The following is a 21,484-nucleotide window of genomic DNA, read 5'->3' on the forward strand; positions in this document are numbered from 1 at the left end:
TGTAGAAGTATGACTATGATGTCATAGCTCGAAGACCGACATAACTTCGAGCAATCCAAGTATAGGCAATACTGCAAACATAACAGGCATAAGAGAAATAACTTGGAATGGTCGATGTCACACTCCCAAGATGTCAAAAAGGGCCAAAAAAAGGAAAGGTAAGGTAGAAGTAGAAAATACAAAGAAAAGTCAAGGTATTCAGCTGGTAGTAAGCCTAAAAGTACAGATTAAGTAGTTGGTATTAGAGAAAAAAGACTATGAGTTCTTAAAGATCATTAAGCACAACGAGTACAATGTGGTTAACTAGTTGAACAAGTTACTAGCTCATATTTCTTTATTGTCATTATTGTTAAGCTTAGAATCATATAGGAATGCTTTGTTGAAAAAGCTTAATCAAGCTTATGTTGAACACAATATTTTAATTGAGAAAGTAGGTCGCATGATTATGAATATTAGAGTCCGTAACTTCATTACTTTTAATGATGATGAAATATCCTCAGAGGCATGAGGTAGTGTTAAGGCCCAGCATATTACTACCAAGTGTAAAATTCACACCATGGCCAAAGTGTTAATTGATAACGGGTCATCTATTAATATCATGCCTATGACTACATTGTCAAAGCTCCCAATAGACCCTTTCTACATGAGAAACGACCACATGGTAGTATAGACTTTTAACAAAGCACAAAGAGAGGTGATTGATGATATAGAGATTCTATTGTAGATTGGTTCATGTACCTTCAATGTCTCATTTTAGGTGATGGATATAACACCTACATGTAGCTATTCAAAAGACCTTAGATTCATACAACTAGAGCTATACATTCATCTTTAGACTGGAAGATAAAATTTATTGTTAAAGGGAAGCAAGTTTGTCTAGATGGTGAGGAAGACTTATTAGTAACCAAAACCTTGACTACTCTTTATGTCGAGGCTACAGAAGAGGCAATCGAATGCTCATTTAGAGCTTTTGAAATAGCAAATGTTATTTATGTCAGAAAAGGGTTGAAGACACTAGTTTCTCAATTATTAAAAACTACAGATATGGTGATCAAGTTGACTATTGGCAAAGGTAGGTAAGTAGAACAAGGTTTGGAAAGAGCTTTACAGGGAATCAATAAGACATCAAGCATGATTGAGAACAAAGAGAGATGGGGCTTAGGCTATAAGACTACCATCACTGATAAAAGGAATATGATGCTTGAGAAAAAAGAGAAGAAAATGGCACACTTTGAAGGGCATGAGTCAGTTGATGGAAAAATGGTATTCCTTTATTTGTACGAGACATTTCGCTCTGGCAAATATGTCCACCCTAGATTGTTAGAAGTTGAAAGGGTGAACTAGTGATGGAATTAGAGGAAGCCTTCTTTCCAGTCTAGATTGGTGCAGATGAGAAAGTTGTGCAATATGAAGAGATGCTCTTTTTTTCTTTTATAGGTCAGGAGAACCAAGAATGATGTACTATTTTCATTATCGTTGGACCGTTTAAACTTGAAAATTCCAATTGTTTTTATCTAACAGCATGCGAAGGTTAAATATATGGGCTTATTTTCATTATCCTAATAAAATGATGGATGTGATGTATTTTACATATATATTGGATTAAAATTATCAAATCAAAATAATACGATAACTAAATTTGTATGAATTATAATATATAGACAAAATTTCAGAAAAATTTTGACTGTTTTTTTATTTTCCGAAAAATGAAGTTCCAATTCTCTTATTATACAACAAGTACCATGTCCCATGATTTCCACGGTGATATTTTGCCAAGAGAAATAAGACTTTATTAGACGACAGTACAGCATGACCAAAGTATCGCAGCAGCTGCTTTTATTCTAGATGGTCATGTGGCCTGATTGACATGAACATTGCAGCATATTGTAGCAACCGCCGGTCGCTGCTGTTTCCATTTCCTGTAACAGAAATCATTGAACCTCTAGTTCTCATTCTGTAACGCCGCCAGGCAAGTTGTATGTTCACAGCTGCCCATGTTCGCCAATTGGATGAATAGTATCTTGCTGTTTTCTTAAGCCTCTCGTTGGCAAATTTGTATCTGAAGTGATCTGTGATGTATTTGAGATGGTTTGCGTCAAGACCAAATGCTTCAATTGATTCTACACAAACAAATGTTGCAGATGAGGCTGGAAGACAGTCTATAAAAGGGCGGCGAAGACACCACGAGAGCAGCTCATCACCCAGAAAGCCTCCTGACTCAATTATACTTGTGGCAACCACGCCTTGGCCAAGGCTTTGGCTACGCCTTATTCGTCCACGAACTATAAACACCATTCTTTGCACAGGATCTCCTTCTCTAATTATCTGTTTCATGGGAACATTATCAAGTTTAGATCTTTACGTATATCAAATCATATTTTCACATTTTCTCAATGTGAGATAGGGGACGTTAATGTAACAAGGTAGAGATAACATAAACTTCATAAGCTATTACTTTTTCATCTTTAGAGAAGACAAATGGCTTAACTCGATCGGAGATGTTATCGAGAATAAGGTCATCCATGTTGTGGAACAGAGGAACCTGAGAGAAAGAAATTGCAATTGAAATTGGATTAATTGGAGAAAGCCTCACATCATAGTTCAATTTCTAAAGTCCTATTACCATTTATATTAGTACCTTTTTTATGAGGTCAAGGCAAAGGTAGCGCTTAATGTCTCTGCGGAGTCCTTCAGGCAAGTCTTTGATCAATTCCATTTCTTCCTCTCCTCCCAAAGTCGCCCATTTCTGGCGTTCAAAGTGGCGAACTCTTTGTCTCAAACGGGATGGTAACTGTCTACGCTTCATCCACCATTCCATGTCTCGACATCTCAGCTGCATTTTTCTCTTCTTTGCCATGACAGTATGCAAGAAAACCTTGATCGCAAGGGATCCATTATCAGTTAAGTTGGCTATGGAACCTTTAACATATCCAACAATCCATAAAAAATAGTTATGTGACTTTTCACTTACCTGGATGTTTCCAATCAATAAAGTAAAGAGCAGCAATCCAGCAAGCACAATGCAGATACTGAAGATCACTTCCAACCAGTGACTTGTCGGTTCAAGATCGTTTCCAAAGGTGCTGCAAATTGACATATGGTGTGAGAAATACCAATAAATGGTTATTAAGTTGCCAGTGGAAATTTTCTAGATCCAAGGGTTGTTTTATCAGAGGTTAAGATTAAAATTTAAAGCCAAAGATGGGCCAGTTATACAGGCTTACAACACCCTGCCCCAAAATTCTGCTGCTTTAGAAAATGTCATGTATAAGCAAACTGATCATATAGCCATATGATCCACTGGTAAAGTGTTGGAGTGCCAAAAAAGATATAGAAGGTTCAGTTATGTCTAATACTAGTTGAAATTATTAAAACAAACAAATCAAAGGGAAGTGGACCAACTGGATTCAAGAGGAAAAGACAAATCAGGATATTAATAGTTTTTGCCATTTACCTGAGAGTCATTAAGCCCCAAAATATGGGATAAAGGATCTTAACAGCAACAGAATTGCTAGAAACAACAGGAAGAGCCCACTGATAAATCCCATAATTGAATGGTCCATTAACATCTAAGCACAATGGTTTTCCAACAACTTTTGTTGAGTTACTACCACAAGTATCTCCAACTGCTTCAGCTGGAAATAGAAACTGGTAACACACCTCCTCTGAGCAAGACAAAGAGAGTTTGCACTTCTCACTTCTCTCACACTGTTGCCCGAGGCATGAGGCTACGCGCTGTATTGAAAGGACATACCAGAAGCCTCCGGCAACCTGCACAACAAAATTGAATGCAAAAATCAGCAAAAAGGAAGAGAAACCCTTGTTAAAGTTTGTGTGAAAATGCAACTTATGGAAATACTTACATGAGAGGCTATGAAGTAGGCAATGAGATTAAGGCCAAAACCCCACCAAATGGTGCCAAAGATGTAACCTGTGACCTTTTGCATCCTTCTCATCAAGCAAATGCTGTGGTAAACCTTTGGCAGGTATTGGAACAAGAAGACTAACAACAGTATTGTCATTATAAGCTTGACCTGCTCTTCTCTGATTAATTTTGGTACGACTAACCAGAATACTGCCTGCAAAAGATATAGGAAGAAGAAATATAATAAAAAAAAATGGTAAATCAATTGGATCAGAATAAAAATTAAATGGCATATAAAAATCTTGGAAATATAATCAAGAACATCAGTTTTCTTAAGTCCAGAGGCAGATCTAAATGGGGTAGTAGGGTGTCCATGAATACCCCAAAAATTGAAAAACAAAAAAAAAAAAAATTAGAGGAAAAAAATTTTTTTTGGATAACCCCAAAATTTTTTACTAGATACCATTTGCGTAATAAAATTAATAAATTCGTAAGCAGATAAATATATTATAAGTGTGCACTCTAAAAAATTTATGAATCCACCGCTGCTTAAATCTGCCAATTAAATAAACTACAATTCTCCATGGAACATCCTGCACAATCTTTTCACTGCACTTCTACAAGCTTGGGAATTATTCAAAGAAATGATGCTAGAATTAGCCTTTTAATTGAAAAGGAAATATTAGGTTATGAATTCAAGCCAAAACACGAGCAAGTAAAATGTTCCAGGACAAAATATTCAACAAGGAAGAAACATGAAATCTTCTTGGTAATGATGCAAAAATGAACACCAACCAGTTGCCATGGAAGCAACCGAAGTAATTGTCAACAATCTCCTCGTTCAATTGGGGAAAAAAGCCACTGACTATAAGATCAATATTATCGGAAACCCAAACAAGAAAAAGTGAAAAATAGATTCAAAAAAGGCCAAAACACATTGTCAAATAGTGGGGCTTGTGCAACCCACTTAATATTCTTCACTTTTTGGGATTCACTCAGATTACAAAATTTTTGAACTAAATCATCCCTCAACAGCCCTAAAAGCTTGTATTTAAAGTCGCAAATTCTATTCCTTTTCCTTCCATTGGGTCAGAAAATCATTGCCAATCTTGTAGAAAATTATTAACAAATTATCAAAGACTTAACGACATTAAGGAAAACTATAATATATTCCAAAAATAAGAAATTTGTAAAACCTTGGATGGACTATATAATAATTTGTCACATTATGTGGTGGGTAAGTATGTAATAATTTATTTTGATAAAAAAAAAGCTGCAATTTAAAAATAAAAAATAAAATTTAAATTTATAAAATATTACTTTTTAAAAAATAATTACATAAATTAATCAAATTAAGCTTACAATTTTGCATAACCCATGAGAGGAGAAAATTCCAAAATTGCCGACAATCTTCAGCATGATGATTTATGCACCTATCTTGACAGTTACATTTTACTCAAAAAATTTTAAAAATCAAAGCATCATTTATACATCAGCCTGCAATATTGATAAGTCATAATTAAAATTTTATTTCATTTTCTAAATTAATTAATAAATATATATATATGAGGACTATATTTGGTGTGGCTTATATGGAAATTTGATGATGTGGTATTTTATTAAAAAAAAATTTAAAATTCTTTTATATAAATGAAGTCACAATGACAATAATATTAAGAAGAGAAATAATTATAAATATTGATATCTAAATTTATAGCGATTGTTATTAAAATCTCTTTCAAATTTAAAAAATTAGTATGTACCAAACAAAATAAAAAAATTATTATTAAAAATAAAGAAGTTAAGTAACTTAACAAACCTGTGGAACTGGGAGAATCACAAAAGCATCAAACCAGAAACCTTGAAGGGAACGAACATAATGAGAAGCTATGGCACGTGCGTCCCACACGAGTTTGCCACAACCGACGACGAGGGACTCCCTTGACACGTACGCCAGCCGCAACTGAAGCCACAGATGGAACAAATGTACGGCGTCGACACTCGTGCGAAGGACGGTTACAATGGCAACAAGGCCACCATCCATGTGCAAACAAGAAGAGCCACCTCTGCCAATTGATAGAGCATAGAAAAACAGAGGATCAATAGCTAAGGCCATGCCACGAGCCAACAGAAACGCACGGTTCCATTTCTGCACGCGCTTGCTTCTCGGATCAAGCACGCGCCCGACCGGGCCAGAAGGCTGCCGAGTTGCAGCTTGAGTCTTCTTCTGGCCTGTTCGGGCCTGAATGGGAACGAGGGATGAGCCTGCTAAGGCTTCCCATTCTGGCGGCCGAGAATGGTCACAGCTGGTGGAGTGGAAAACTGGGACCCCTACTTGGGTGCAAGCGTAGCATTCTATGGCGTTGGAAATTGGGTTGTCTTCGTTGATGTCGCCGCTATGGTTAGAGTTCTCGTGGGGAGAGTTTTGAAGCTGACAAAGTCCAATCCACCTGTTACAAATTTAGATAAAAACAACGGCTTAGACTTTTTGTTAAGAATATAATAAACGCCTAAAACACATTAAAATCATACTATCACTTATAATATCTTATCGCTAATTCCATTTTTTTTTTAAGTAAGCAAATAGAATTTGAAAATTATTAGTATTAGTTATGACATGAAACCATTTTACAAGCATTTGTTTTTGTGCAAGGAAAGAGATGTAAGAGGGAACCTGGAGAAGTTGGACTGAGAAGGCATGGTGAGAAAAGTGTAACCATGGGAGAGAAAGGAATGCTTGGGGAAGGAAAAGGAAAGTATTTTGGGGGTATGAGAAATGAAAAGAGAGAGAGAGGGAAACGAATAAATAGGAGAGAAATTAAGGTTATGAGGAAAGGAGGCGAGAAGGGATACGATAAAGTGATTTGGAGGGATTATAATAAACCATAAGGTTAAGTGAGAGGATTGGTCTGTCACATAGCAAATGAAGGAGGGGGGACGGTAAGGGGAAGAGATCAAGCCAAACCTAGCCACGCAACGTGAAGGTATATCCTATGAGACTGTGAGACGTGGTTGGGTTAGAGGTTCCAATCAAGCCATTGGTTCCACCCCATTAGGTCAAACGTGACCCAGATGATGAACCATGACCACACCCTCGTTAATGACAATTAAAGCTCATTTATAAACTGCAAACCATACAATAATAGATTTCTCTTACAATAATGCAACAACAGCAATTCCCCTTTATTCCCCCCAATTTGCATGCACTTTCAACCCCTTTTAGCAATTATTCCATACCCAGAATTTTTCCATCTCATCAATTTATATATATATATATATATATATATATATAAAAGGAAGATTAACTTACACAATGTAAATCTTTTTTAGTTTTCCATATTTTTTAAACTATTAATTCTTATAAATTCAAGAGATTAGAGAGATAATTAAAAATAGAAAAAATTTGTTTAATCCAATCCCTTAGATTTATTAAAATTGATGGTTAATATATATATATATATAACTAAAAAAAGGTTATATTATAAAAATTGATCACTGTATATATTGGATAGGGACAATGGAACTTTCTGTTAAAATCTAAATTTAACATCTTGCTCGGTTTATTATAACATTTTACTACATAGATCACTCCTTTTTCTTTTCATAAAATAGGCTACAGGGTTATAGTATGGGAAAAATGAAAATGGGCCATTTGTTTTCTCTTCTTTTTTTCTTTTTTCATTTTTTTTTTGTTATATCAGCTAAGTAAATTCCCCAAAGTTTTGACACTGGTACCTGTCATAACAATTTTTCATCTGAAGAGACTCAATCATTAGACTTAATGAAAATTTATGGAATCGTCATCAATTTTTTGGTAAGGTATAATTGATTACCCAAAAATATCATTTTTTTAATAACAATCTTTAAAATTAATTAAGATTTATTAAAAGAAGTTTAAGTTTACAAAATCAAGGTTAGGTTTGGAAAAACAGTTATGAGTGAAGAAGGTATTATCACCCTCACGTCATCCATTTGAAGAACGGTACCAATTAAACATCTATAACCTTTAATTTTGATGATATAAACTTCTTTATATTTAAATTTAATTTTCTAAATTTTATTTATAAAAAACATCTTTTGTTGTTATCAACTGTATTCTATAGATTCTCCAACGCTTTGGTGGAACTTATAAAAAATATTTATTTAAAAAATATTTCGGGAAAGTTGACCACTTACAAAATTTCTCGAAATTTCATCATAGAATGTTTTATTTATTTATTAAAAAAAGATTTTAAAAATGTATCGACTCTTTGGTGAGTTTCCCAAATTTATTAAATAAATATTAGGATTATTTCGACTTTTTGACGAAATCTTAACAAATTTTAGGATTATATCAACTTTCTGACAAGATCTTAAATAAAATTATTTTTTATTGATGATAATTAAGGGATTTAATTAATTAATTGATTAATTAATTCTTATTGTGATTATTTTAATTTTTTGTTATTATTTTTTGTTTATTATTTTTATCTTTTTTATTATATAAAAAAAATTAAATTATCCCAACTTACTGGTGAAATCTAAAAATATTAAATTTTTACTTATATTAAAGAAAATCAAACTCTTTCAATTCTTAAAAAGCTTTCATTTTTTAAAACATTTATTCAAACAATTCATTATCATTATTATTTTTTATATTGTTTTTATTTATTTTTTTATATTGTTTAAATAAATATTTATTCTAGTAGAAATAAGTTTGAATTATTCCAACCCTACGGTGAAATCCAAAAATTTATTTTTACTTAAAATAATTAAAGAAAACCAAAATCTTTAAGTTTTCTCTATAAATCATATTTAAAAGATTTACTTAAACAATTTATCATTTCTTTTTTATTTTATTTACCTTATTATTATTTTTTAATAAAAATTTCATTTTTTAGCAAAAATTTCATTTTTTAGCAAAAATTATTTTTAAAATTATCTCAACACTTTGATGAAATTTAAATAATATTTTTGCTTGCAATAAAATTTTATTTTCCTTAAATAGCTATTATTAATATTATTTTTTTAAAGATTTATGCATATTATATTTTTTAGGTCCATATTTTATTTTAATTCTATTTTTCATTTTATTTATTTTTTTAAAGAATTATTACTAGTAATAACATAAAATAACAATAATATCATTAAAAAAATAAAAACAAACACAAAAAATAACACAAAAATCAACACAAAATAAATAAAATCAAAATTAAAACAAAAAAAGAAAAACCTATCAAATGGGTCAAGTTGGCACTCAGGTGGACGCGCAGATCTTGCGTGGGTCAAGCACAGGTCAAAACGCCAAAACGACATCATTTTAATGCACTTATAAAAAGCCAAAATCTTTATTTTCTTTATTTTTCTTTTCTTCTCTCTCTACCTTTCAGAGCCTTTCTTTTTAAAAATTTATCCTCTTCATTGGCAATTCAGATTTCAATCGATTGTCATTGTGCACCTGTGGTTCATGCACTTGTGGTTGGAATCTTCAACGGTGCTAAAAATTTTAAAGTTTTCTAGATTCTGGCTACTTAGAAAATTTTTCAAAAATTTTCAAAAAATCCTAAATTGATTCTTTTTATCCCCTTTTCCCAAACTAGTTTTTTCAAAAAAAAAAAAAAATCCTAAACACTTAGATCACAAGAAATGTTTTTGATTTTTTTTTGTTTTTGAAATTTTTTTTTGTGTTTTTTTTTTTGCTACTAGTTCATCTTTGATGAGAGGACTGTGATGAGTTTTTTTTTTTTTTTTTGCTTGTATCCCCTTTATTTTTTACTCTCTCCCTTTTTTTTTATAGTATTCCCCTAAGTTTTTTTTGTGTTTTTCTCCCCTCTTCTACTTACAGAGATTGGCTCTATTTATAGAACTATTTGACGATCATATCTCAGATTTTTTAGGACTTTTGTGGGATTCTTTGTGAAAAAAATAAAAATTTGTCTAGTGATTTTTTGTCACCAAATTTTATGCTACCAAGTTAGGCAGTGTAAACAAATTTTTGATGCATTAAACACACTGTGATTTTATATAGAAGATGAACAAAAGATGTCAAAAAGAAAAAAAATATGAAAAATGTGTCAAAAGAAATAATAATAATAATAATAATAATAATAATAATAATAATAATAATAATTAAATTATCGAAATGATAAGAGACCGAACAAATGGTGTCCATAGAATCAATTGACACAAGTTTCAATATGCCCTTCCAAATTTTATGCTAATATATATACGATGCAATAATATGAATTTTAAGTTTAAATCTTACTATATTTACAAATTTTTTATACTTGAGGTAGTATTAGTGTATAAAAATCATATACCATCATTACATCATATCATAACGTACAGATCTATAAACCTATCACTAGACATAGATTAGAAGAGTTGTCACTAATCTTTTTTATTTAGGTATGATTAGTCACTTGATCAAATCTGTCTCATTTAAAGAAAAATCTCAAGATTGACTTAGGTATTTTTAAATAGTAGATTTTGATTCACAAAATTAGATTTTAGGTATAAGAGTACAATTATGTGTGAGAAAAGTTATAGTACCCTCACAGCGCCCATCAAAAGATGATACTAGTCTAATTTTAAATTATTCAAGCCTTAAAAATTGTTTATGCTTTACCAAAATATTTAATATTGAGAATTAATCTTAAAATTACCCTAAAGTTTGGAAGCAATTTAAGATAATTCTCTCACATCAGGAGTATTTATTGAGACTAGTGTCTCACTCTGAAGAGGCTCAATCATTAGATTTATTACTATATCTTATTCAAAAAAATTAGTAAGGTCTTCCGATAATTTGGTAAGATTTACTTTGAGGTAAATCTGTCACTAGTTTGATGAGATTTTATATGAAAATATTTATAAAAATTTTATTCTTTTGAAAAAGTTTATTAAATCTTCTAATAGTTTAGTAAGACTTAATTTAGGAAGCAATCCTCCAATAATTTGAAGGATAAAAATTATTTTTATTTTTTGAAATTTATTTATGAAATTTTTCAATAGTTTGGTGGATTCCATAAAATTTAAATCTATGAAAATTCTCTTATATTTTGGTAGGATTCATGAATTTATTTGAAAAGATTTTCTTTTTATTTTTTATATTATTATTATTATTATTATTATTATTATTATTATTTATATATTATTTATTTTTTTATTCAAGAAAATTTTATAAAATATTTAATAATAAATTACTAAAGAAACAGCAAAATAAAATAAATAAAAATGAAATAAAAGCTTAAAATATAAAAAGATAAAATAAAAAAAATAGAAAAAAAAACTTACAATCAGGTCAAGTTGGATCACGGGTGATGTACAAATCTTATTTGGGTTACGTGCAATTTAAGCACTCAGAAATGATATCGTTTTGTCGCCCTATAAGAGCCAAGTCGATTCATTATAGGAGTTTTGATTTTTAGAGGTATTTTTTTTACCGTTTAGTGGCGTTTATTAACGCCACTATAAGGTTATAACGTTTGTGAAAAAACGTCACGGAGAGTGTCACCTATACACGCGTCGTGGTAAATAGCAACATTTTTGAAAAAATGCCTCAATATTAGTGGCATTTATATCTGAAGCACTGTCATTTTAGTGACGTTTATATCTTTGAGACGCCGCTATTTTAGAGGCATTTAAATCTGAAAATGGCTCAATATTAGTAATGTTTGTATCTTTTAGTCACCACTATTTCAATGACATTTTTATGAGAAAAATGTCATTACATTTTACAGCGTTTGTAACAGAAAATACCGCTACTTTATAGGCGTTTGAATCTGAAAACACTTCAATATTTGTAGCATTTGTATCTTTTAGGCACCGCTAATTCAGTGACACTGTTATGACAAAAACGCCGTTGCTTTAGTGGCATTTCTATAAAAAAAAAACGTCACCTAACTAGTGGTATTTGCTGAAAATAGCGTCGCTACTTATAATGGCTTTTTATGCTACAATGCCACTAAATTATTCATTTAGCGGCATTGCCCAATGCAAACGCCGTCATTATGTAAAAATATATTTTTTTAAAAATTTTTTATTAAAAATTTCTTATAATAAATTTTATTTTCAGTAAAGAGCTTAAATTCAAAAACTGAAATTAATATTAACTCATTCACATTTAAATATCCATCTAATTAATACAAAGTTTAATAATTAGTAAAATAACATTAAAATATTGTAAATACATTAACCAAATAAAAAATTAAAATGTATGAAATGGATAACTAAATACATTTTGCTGGCAGCCAATTGATAAAAAAAAATTTTCACCTTGGTCACTAGCGTGCTTAACAACATATTGAATAATACCATACAATTTTTAACACTTCATTGTATGCTTATTTTTATTTAAAAATTTTAATATTTACTAAATATAATACCTAAGTTGATGGAGCACCAAGATCATTTTCTAAAAATTATTGTTGCACAAAATATATAAGATGATCAAATCGATCATGCAACTACTGAAATTTTTGTATACTCTAGCTCCATTCTAGCATGTTTTTCTTCAATTTTGGCACACTCTCGTTCTCTTTCTGCTTCTATTTGCTGAAACGTTGTTGTATAGTTTGTAACTCCCCTCTCAATATTGAAATATCTCATGAAGACTGACTTGCTGAGAGTGTAAATTGCTGAGAGTTATGTCCATAGTAAGCAGATGGTGTTAGATCCAATCCAAGGCCTCAAACCCATCCATGCCTTTCTTTTTCAATAACTTCTATGAATATTTGAATTTTCATTTCTTGCATGTTGAGAGAACCTTCAGATGCTACTTCAATCTCAACAGCCATTTTTTCTTTTGCTTTCTCCTGTGAATTTGTCAATTGACTTCACAAATAAAGTATCAATTATGTTTTTCTGATGCGATTAATGAAGACGTTTTTAGTAAGAAAACGCCTTCAATCACCCCTAACTAAAAATATTGAAAGCATTTTTTATCAAAATCACCTTCAATAATCCCCCAAAAAATTATTATCTGGAATATTAAAGGCATTTTGATAACAAAATGCCTTCAATAATACCAACTGAAAATTAATCGAATGGATTATTAAGGGCATTTTCCTACGGGTAACGCCTTCAATAATCCCAACTAAATGTTTATAAAGGCATTTTTGGATATAGCCACCTTCAATAATCCGACCATTAAAATTTATCGTTGGAAATATTAAAGGCGTTTTCGAGCCAAAAATACCTTCAACCATCCCATCCAAGTTTTGTCTATGAAATATTGAAAGCGTTTCTTACAAAATCGCCTTTAAAAATAAAAAAAAAATTACTGATTGGATTATAAAAAGCAAGTTCGACCAAAAATGCCTTCAAGAATCGACTCCATATTTTTTTTTAAATAATTAATGAATGCGTTTTTGCCAAGAAAACGCCTAGAATAATCAATAACAAATAATCTGTGCATAAACCCAAAAAGAAGCTAAAGGATGGATCGAACCAACAACCTTATGGTAAATATCCTACGATCCAAACAATTTGATAAGCTTAATATTGAAAGAATTTTTACAGAAAATAAATTTAATAAGCTTGGAGAAATTGTTAGTCTAAATATTAAAGGCATTTCTTGTAGACAACGTCTTCATTAATCTCATACGATTTTTTAATTTTTTACGACGTGATTAGTGAAGACATTGTCTGCCAAAAAATACCTTAACTATTCACTGAAACTTTTAATAAAAAATATTCAAAGCATTTTAGTCAAAAAATGCCTCTAATATCAAGTCTTGGGTGGCATTTATAAGTAACAATACCGTTATTTGAAATTTAGTGGTGTTTGGATAATAAATGCTTAAAGTTTTATAAAAGCATGGAAGCTAGCGATGTTTGTAAGTGAAAAATCGCTACAAAATTGCCACTAATATGCCATTCTGTTGTAGTGATTCTCTTTCCCTTCTCTCTAAAACCCACACAAGAACACCACTGAAAACTGGGTTTGGCCACCGATTTTTGGAAAAGTCATTAAAATCCCATCGAAAAATCCAAACCTTACCTGAAACTTCACCGAAAAATTCAAACCTTCAACTTGAAAACCCAAATTTTTTCAAAAAAATCCAAAATTTTCTAAATTTTTTCAAATTTCCTCATAACCCTTCCAGAAATTTAATCTTAACCCTAGAAACCTAAATCCCAACTTAAAAACCTCAAATCAAATCTAGAAATCTAAATCCAAAATTCCTTAAATCTAAACCTAAAAATCCTAGCAACAAAAACTTACACCCAGAATCTTTTCCAAAACTTTCCTCTCCTCCAATTAGCCCCCCTGCCTGTTCCTTTGGTCCTTTGTCCAATTTATAATCATTTTTATAAGAGTTTTTAAGGATCGAACAAAATCAATCCAGGTTTAAATCTAGGTTCTATCTAAACATGATTTTTACCTAAATTATTGTTAATTGTTTTGGATTGAATAGAAAATCCTTTAATTTGATTTTGGTTGACTATGCAGATTGGATTCCTACGATTTGGCTAATTACAGATTCCAATTTCCTCATTCAATCACAAATTGGGGAGAAAAGGAAAGATAATAATAATAATAATAATAATAATAATAATAATAATAATAATAATAATAATAATAATAATAGACTACAATAAATAACAATATAATAAAATAAAACAATATAATATACTATAATATACTACATTATACTGTAATATAATAACAAAAATAAAATCGACCCGATTGAGTCCGGACACATATGATTGTTTACACATCAAATATAATATTAAGTAGAAACCAAGATAAAACTGACAAGGTGGACCTATGAAAATTTTTTAATATTTTTGTTATATACATGGAACTGTTGAAAACAGGGGTCGGTGAATAGCTGAGTAAAGATTATTATTGTTTAATCCAGTCAAAATTATTAGAAAGGAAAAAAAATATATATATATAGCAAGAGAAAACATTCAAAAAATTCTATGTTTTCCCGCTTTCGAAGAAGACCAGTAATTAATCACTTGACATTTACGTATCTATACATTATTCATTGCTCTCCTCAATGGCAACACAGCTTGAAAAAAATGGTCCTCAAACCCAAGGCCATGGGCTCCATATTGCAAATTGGAGGGTTGTTGTTTGTGGTTGAGCATTGTTTTCATAGTACAAAGATTTCTTTTTTTTTTTCAGTTTCTTTAATTCCTTCTTGTTTTATATATAGTTGGATCATAATTTGCTACATAGTACTAAACTTGCCAACAAATACTGTCCAATAAGAAATAATGACAAAGAGACAAATATTTTTGGTGTTCGAATAGTTTAACCCTATTTAAATCTTTGCATAGCATTTTTCTTAAAATGTTCATAGTGGAAAAGTTGTATTGGATATATCATTTATTATGGAAAATATTTCTATTTTTTTTTAAGAAAATCAAATTTGATCCAACAGTTCATATCTCTAAGTAAGAGTGTTGAAGTATATGTAAGATTTGAATCTCACTCTCCCTTTAAATTTCCTAATAATAATAATAATAATAAAGAAATCAAAATATTTTTATTAATAATTAACAAATGTTTAATTGGTGCATATAAAAGCAAAAGCATACGTTTTATCATTCATTGAAATTAACAATTTTGTTCTTTTTAATTTTAAATAATATTATTTACTTTCGTATCTAAAACAAAAGGTAGCAAAATGAATTAAGAACAAATGCAACTTAATTCCATGAGCTAGCAATAGAATCCATGCTTTGTATTTAAATCTCTAAATCAATACTCTAACAAAGCATCACACAATTAATTTTAAAAAGTTTTTCAACACATACGTTTGTGCATATTCATATACATATATATATATATATATATATGTATAAAACAATGCCAAAATAATTACTAATAATTTAATATAAAAAATTTTAAGAAACTAATAACAAATTTGTGGTTCCTATCGATCTTTCTTCTCGATGGAGGTGGACTATATATAAGGTGGTTACGTTTACCGTGAATCAAGAGTAGTAAAAGTTGTTCGAGATGAATTGGAGCTTTATCTTTTAAATGATGGAGATCAGAAAATTTTACTTGAAGTGGATGTATCAAAGCCCTTCTTCTCCTTATGGTCCCCTACCCACCATGAAGTTGAACTTGAGAGCCTTGAGGAATTGCAAATGAATAATATATATATATATATATAAGCAAGAAAATAATTTAACATATATAATAGCTGGTTAATTACATGTAAGAGTTTAGTAAAAAAAAATTAAGTATATTCAAGTTATATTTACACTTTATTTTAGTTAAAGATTCAGAAGAAAAAAATACGAAAGAGTATCGAATTAATAATGAAAACACTAATTAAGTGAAAATTGTTCAGCCTTAAGTGGGAAAAAACAATTATAAAATTAAGGTCAAGTAAAGTAATGGAAAGGAGTTGAACCCCTAAGTTTGTTTGTGCCTCTTGTCAAATTAGCTTTGGCTTATCATTTGATACAACAATTAAAGACCTTCACAATGCAATAAAAACAAAAATTAATTGGTGAAAGATTAATCTATGTTAGCTGGCTCTCAGATAAGATCAGTACCCACATTTCTTGATTTCTTTGGTACATAATTTCCCAAAAATAAATTCATCTTTGTTCATAGGAGAAGTATGGAAAAACGAATTTGGCCGGTTTTCTAAGAATAGCAATAATAATATTCCTATATAAATAAATAAAAACTTATTTATTTATTTGGAATCATCAATACTGGACAAGAATATATATACAACAAAAGTCGTAAAAAAAAAAATTAAGGTCTATATAATAAAGTTTCGTCCACGACTAAAAGACTAAAAATAAAATTATAAAAGAAAAAAAGCTAAAGAAATTATTGATCCTTTGGTATTGTTATAACATATATGTTGCTTAGAATTATGATTTATAAAGAGGTTTTCTTAGGCCAACAATGATCATATCAGAACCAACTAGAATTCGACTGTAACTCTTTTATTATAATTTTTATAATTATTAAATCACAATCATAAGGGTAAAAGGATTTCGGATAACAAACTTCATACATATTTCATTAGATCCATACAAACCATGATTTTGAAGGGTCTAGCTAGCTTTGTAGATTTCGTGGCAAATTTTAGTAGGCTCGTACATTTCATGATTGTGATTAAATAATTGTAAGAAATATAATAAAATAATAATCGTAATAATCGACATGCTGTGGCTACCTAGTATTATTGGTATTTATTAATTTGTTAAGAATCTTGATTTTTAAAAGTTAAGATTTGAGATTATGGAACCATTAATTAGGTAAAATTAGGTAGGTACATTGTCCATATTAATATCTTGTGTATAAAAGAAGTCAAGATTATTTCTAGAACAGGTTATGTTATAAAATAAATAGTAAGCTTAAACAACTAAAAAAAAAAAAACAATTAAGCAAATCAAGAATAAAAGAATAAAAAAATCATGGTAGTAGGTATACATATTATTGAAGTAACGTGTCAATAAAATTGTAGACAAACCCTTTAGATTTTTGTATGAAAACAAATATATACGACAAGAGGAAAAGAGGTTGTTAGCCTCTTATACTTACTGTTAATCCATCTCAACACTTTTTTTCTTTTTACATTTGCAAGGAATAAACTCAAATTAACAGGAGATTTAAACCTTCCATATTGGTTTTAAAAATGAAAAACCTTTTAAGTCAAGTTTGATATTGATTAAATCTAAAATTTAATTTCATTGGTTTACACATTCATTTTTAAAAGGTGACATCAAATAAATTTGTGAATTAAATTTATATACTTGCAATTCTTTTTCACATCTCTAAAGTATAATTTATTTTATAAAAAAATAATATAAATTAAATCAATATTTTACAAACTCATCTCGATTGAGAATTTATGTACCCATGAGTGCTATATACATATATATATATATATATCATATGTACCCATGAGGGCTATATATATTTCAGATATAGTGTCAATATCTTTATTTTAATTGAGCATTTTGTATTTATTATAATGCTTGAACAAATTATTTTTTAAGTTTATTAATCATCTAAGGTTTTAAAAAAATTTTATTTATCTGAATTAGATGTGTATATATATATATATATATATATTAACACCTATAGATTGAGTCAAATAAAACAAAATAAACCTAGAAATTGAGTCCCCTAAAAGAATATTATTTCACATATTTACATCTAGGGCATGTATCAAGAACTATTGTTCATTTTCTCACAATGCTTTATCATGCTAAAAAATAATCATCTAAATAGAACAGTGGTAATTCTTGCTGTTTTATACCCTAGCTAATGGTATTAACCTTACAAATTTAACTTGTCTTTTGCCTTCTTTCCGTTTTCACTTTTTGTTTGATCGTATTGAGATCAAGGACAAAAGCTTTTTTTTTCTTGGGTTTAATTGTCGAGATTCTAGAGCTTGAAATTTCTATAAAACCTTAGACCAAGTTCCATATAATTCGACATAAAATTCAAACTCAAAGCATAAATACAAATGAGTAAAAAAAAAAAAGTGATAAAACGAAAAGGGTTGTTGAAAGATTGTAGACCCCTTAGGAGGTGTCAAGTCCGACCCTATGTATTATTTAACCAATTAAAGGTCATAAGCCGTAGTTTTTTTTTTATTCTAAGCCTTAGATAATAAATAAAAGAGCGGGGGTTGATTTAGGGTGTAAGTGTGGTAGCATTAAAAAAAAAGAAGAAAAAAAAGCCAGAAAAGGTAAAGAAAAAAAAAGAAAAGGGAGAGTTGGTTGAACGAAAGTCTATCTGTGGTCCGATTAAGCTGAAATTTTATCAACAGATTTATAATTCAGAGTTTTATACTTTGACTAATGGAGATCGAGTTTAAAACTTTCTAAGAACAAATCTAGGGTGTAGTTGTAAAATCACATATTTAATAAGATTTCTCCAATTGTCTCTTTAATTATTGATTAGCTCTAGTTTTAGTTAGAGAAAAATTTTGTATATCCATTATTTGATAGTGGAGAATTTTTTGGTAGTTTGTGATTTTTTTCTACTACACTTGAGGGTTTTTACATAAATCTTAGTGTGCTTTATTTTTCTTGCATTGTTGATTATTGATTGTTGTCTATTGCTGTGAGTTTATTACGATATATTGTTTCTACATTATTGTGTTTGTCGCTTCAAGCCCAATAAGGGTTATCAGAGTTAGGGTTATTTTAAGACATCGATACAGAAGCAACCTAAGATAGAAGTAAATTTTGTTTGAAATTACGAAAGGTGATATAGGTTCTATGATAAAATTGACAGTGTCAAATTATTTAATTTGGAAGCCTATGATGGAATATCATTTATACTACAAAGATTTGTATGAGTTGGTATTAGATGATTCAACTAAGCCAGCAGATACAAAAGATAAAAACAGAAAGACATTAGCTATAATAAAAAAATGGGTTGATATTAGCATATTCCATCATGTAACTTATGAGACAGATGCCTACACTATTTGAGAAAAATTGACAGCATTGTATAAGAGAAAAATATGCATGAATAAAGTTATGCTTGTTAAAAAGCTTGTAACTTTACAGTATATGGATGAACAATTGATTGCAAAGCACTTAATGATTTTTAAGATATATTTAATCGGATGACTACTATAGAGCTTAAGATAGTAATGAAATAAATGCATTATTTCTTTTGGATTCATTGCTAGACAACTAGAATAATCTAGTTATAGCTGTTCTTAATTCAACACTTAATTATAAGGTGACATTAAAGATGTTAAAGGATAATAAGCTAAATGAAAAAGTAAGGTAAAAAGATTTAGACTTTGGAAATCAAGCTCTTGTCATAAAGAATAGGGACAAAAACTTTGACAGAGGTCAAAACTTAAAAAGCTATAGTAAATATTAACATAGATCTAAGTTTAGAGATAAAATAAAGTATTTCCATTATGGTGCACCAAGCCATATAAAGCAATACTGTAAAATCTTGAAGTAAGAGTGAAAAAATAAAAAAGGTAAGAGTTCATATAATGGTAATATTTTAGCAATAAATTCAGTTGGTGATTTAGTTATTTTGATTTATACACATATTGATTGTAATCATATTGGTGATCCTGGCATTGAGTGGATAGTTAACACATGAATGGCATATCATTGTGGTTCTAAGAGAAAATTATTTACAATTTACAAAATAAGAGACTTTGATTACATAAGAATATAAAACAATAGTGTATTACTGATTGTTGAGATTGGTGATATTATTGTACAAACTAGTACATATTGCATATTGACTTTGAAAGATGTCAAATATATTTCGGATATTAGAATGAATTTGCTTGCTATTAATATCATTGATAAAGACTAAAATGAGAGTCAACAAAAGAATGAGCAAGTAAAAGCTTCTCAGATGATCTATGATAGTTGCACTAGAAAAACTATGTTACACAATGTACAAGACATAGATGTAATTGAACAAAAATCAAATAAATATCGTTAAAGATGATGCTTCAGCAAATATATGGCACAAAAGGCTGGCACACATAAATGAGAAAAGATTATAGGTTTTGGCATGGCAGTCTTCTATTTTCTTGACCAAAAGTATGTCTCTCAATTTATGTGATCATTATTTGTTTGACAAGCATCATATAGTTTCTTTTTATAAGAGTTCATAGAGAAAAGAAAATAAATTAGAATTAATTCACTCTAACACATATGGTCCCATTGAAGTTGAGTCGTTATGTGGTAGAAAATATTTTATTACTTTTATTGATGATGTTTCATGTAAAATTTAGATTTATATGTTAAAAAACATTAGTAAGGTATTATAGTTTTTTTAAAAATTTTATACCATAGTGGAAAGGATGACAGTGTTGCCTTGAAAGTGTATTCGGATTAATAATAGTGGAGAATACACATTCAAAGACTTTAAAAAATATTATTCAAAACATGAGATCAAGCATAAGATAACAAAACCTAAAATACTATAACATAATGGTATAGCTAAAAGGATGAACTTTACTATTATGAAAAAAGTTAGATATATGTTGAGGATAGTTAAATTACCAAAGACATTTTGGGGTGAAGTAATCAACACAACTTGTTATTTGCTTAACAAATCATCATTAGTTCATTTGGGCTTTGATATTCTAGAAAGAGTATGGGAAAAAATGCTTTATATTCTCACTTGAAAGTTTTCAGGTGTAAAGTATTCATGAATATGCCAAAAGAATAGAGGTCAAAGCTTGACAATAAAGCCATATAGTGTGTGTTTATAGGATATGGTGATAAAGAATTTAGCTACAATGTATGGGATCTGGTAAAGAAAAAGATAATCAGAAGCATAAATCTAGTATTCTATAAAAAAAAACCATAGCAAACCTTGAACAAAATAAAAAGATTACACAAGTTACTGTTAAGTATGATGTTTCAACACTAATAGGGATTTCATCAATAAGAGCCACGAATGGTGAAAATGAGCAAGAGATAGAACTTTGATATATAAATGAGCCAATCACAATTAGTGATGAGCCAGATGTAATTAGTTTTAAGTAGAGAAAGCTACATTCGAAATCAAATAGTGTAGAGTCTCAGCTTAGATGATCTACTAGAGAACATTGGCCATCCACCAAGTATCCAAGTTCAAATTTTATTTTAGTTACCAGTGAAGGAAAACTAGTGAGCTTTCAAGATGTACAAACTACTCCAGAT

The 21,484-nt window shown here is 29.6% G+C and overlaps 1 protein-coding gene across 2 annotated transcripts; it reads right to left on the minus strand.

Moving 5' to 3' along the window:
* Positions 1-1,667: 1,667 nt before the first annotated feature.
* Positions 1,668-6,776, minus strand: LOC111300570 (cyclic nucleotide-gated ion channel 2-like). 2 transcript variants are annotated; one of them, XM_022896204.2, is made up of 8 exons: positions 6,540-6,776; positions 5,685-6,315; positions 3,864-4,079; positions 3,455-3,771; positions 2,972-3,083; positions 2,639-2,875; positions 2,456-2,542; positions 1,668-2,325 (listed from the first exon to the last, which is right to left on the minus strand). In XM_022896204.2, the coding sequence occupies exons 1-8, from the start codon at positions 6,563-6,565 to the stop codon at positions 1,837-1,839; spliced, it is 2,115 nt and encodes a 704-aa protein (XP_022751939.1). In that variant the 5' UTR covers positions 6,566-6,776; the 3' UTR covers positions 1,668-1,836. The 2 variants fall into 2 exon arrangements, with proteins under 2 accessions (XP_022751939.1, XP_022751940.1); XM_022896205.2 differs by having other exon boundaries at positions 2,489-2,542; positions 6,540-6,692.
* Positions 6,777-21,484: the final 14,708 nt, after the last annotated feature.

This window comes from Durio zibethinus, chromosome 18, assembly GCF_047325235.1.
Source record: "Durio zibethinus cultivar Kanyao isolate XHJ-2024 chromosome 18, ASM4732523v1, whole genome shotgun sequence".
NCBI classification, from domain to species: domain Eukaryota; kingdom Viridiplantae; phylum Streptophyta; class Magnoliopsida; order Malvales; family Malvaceae; genus Durio; species Durio zibethinus.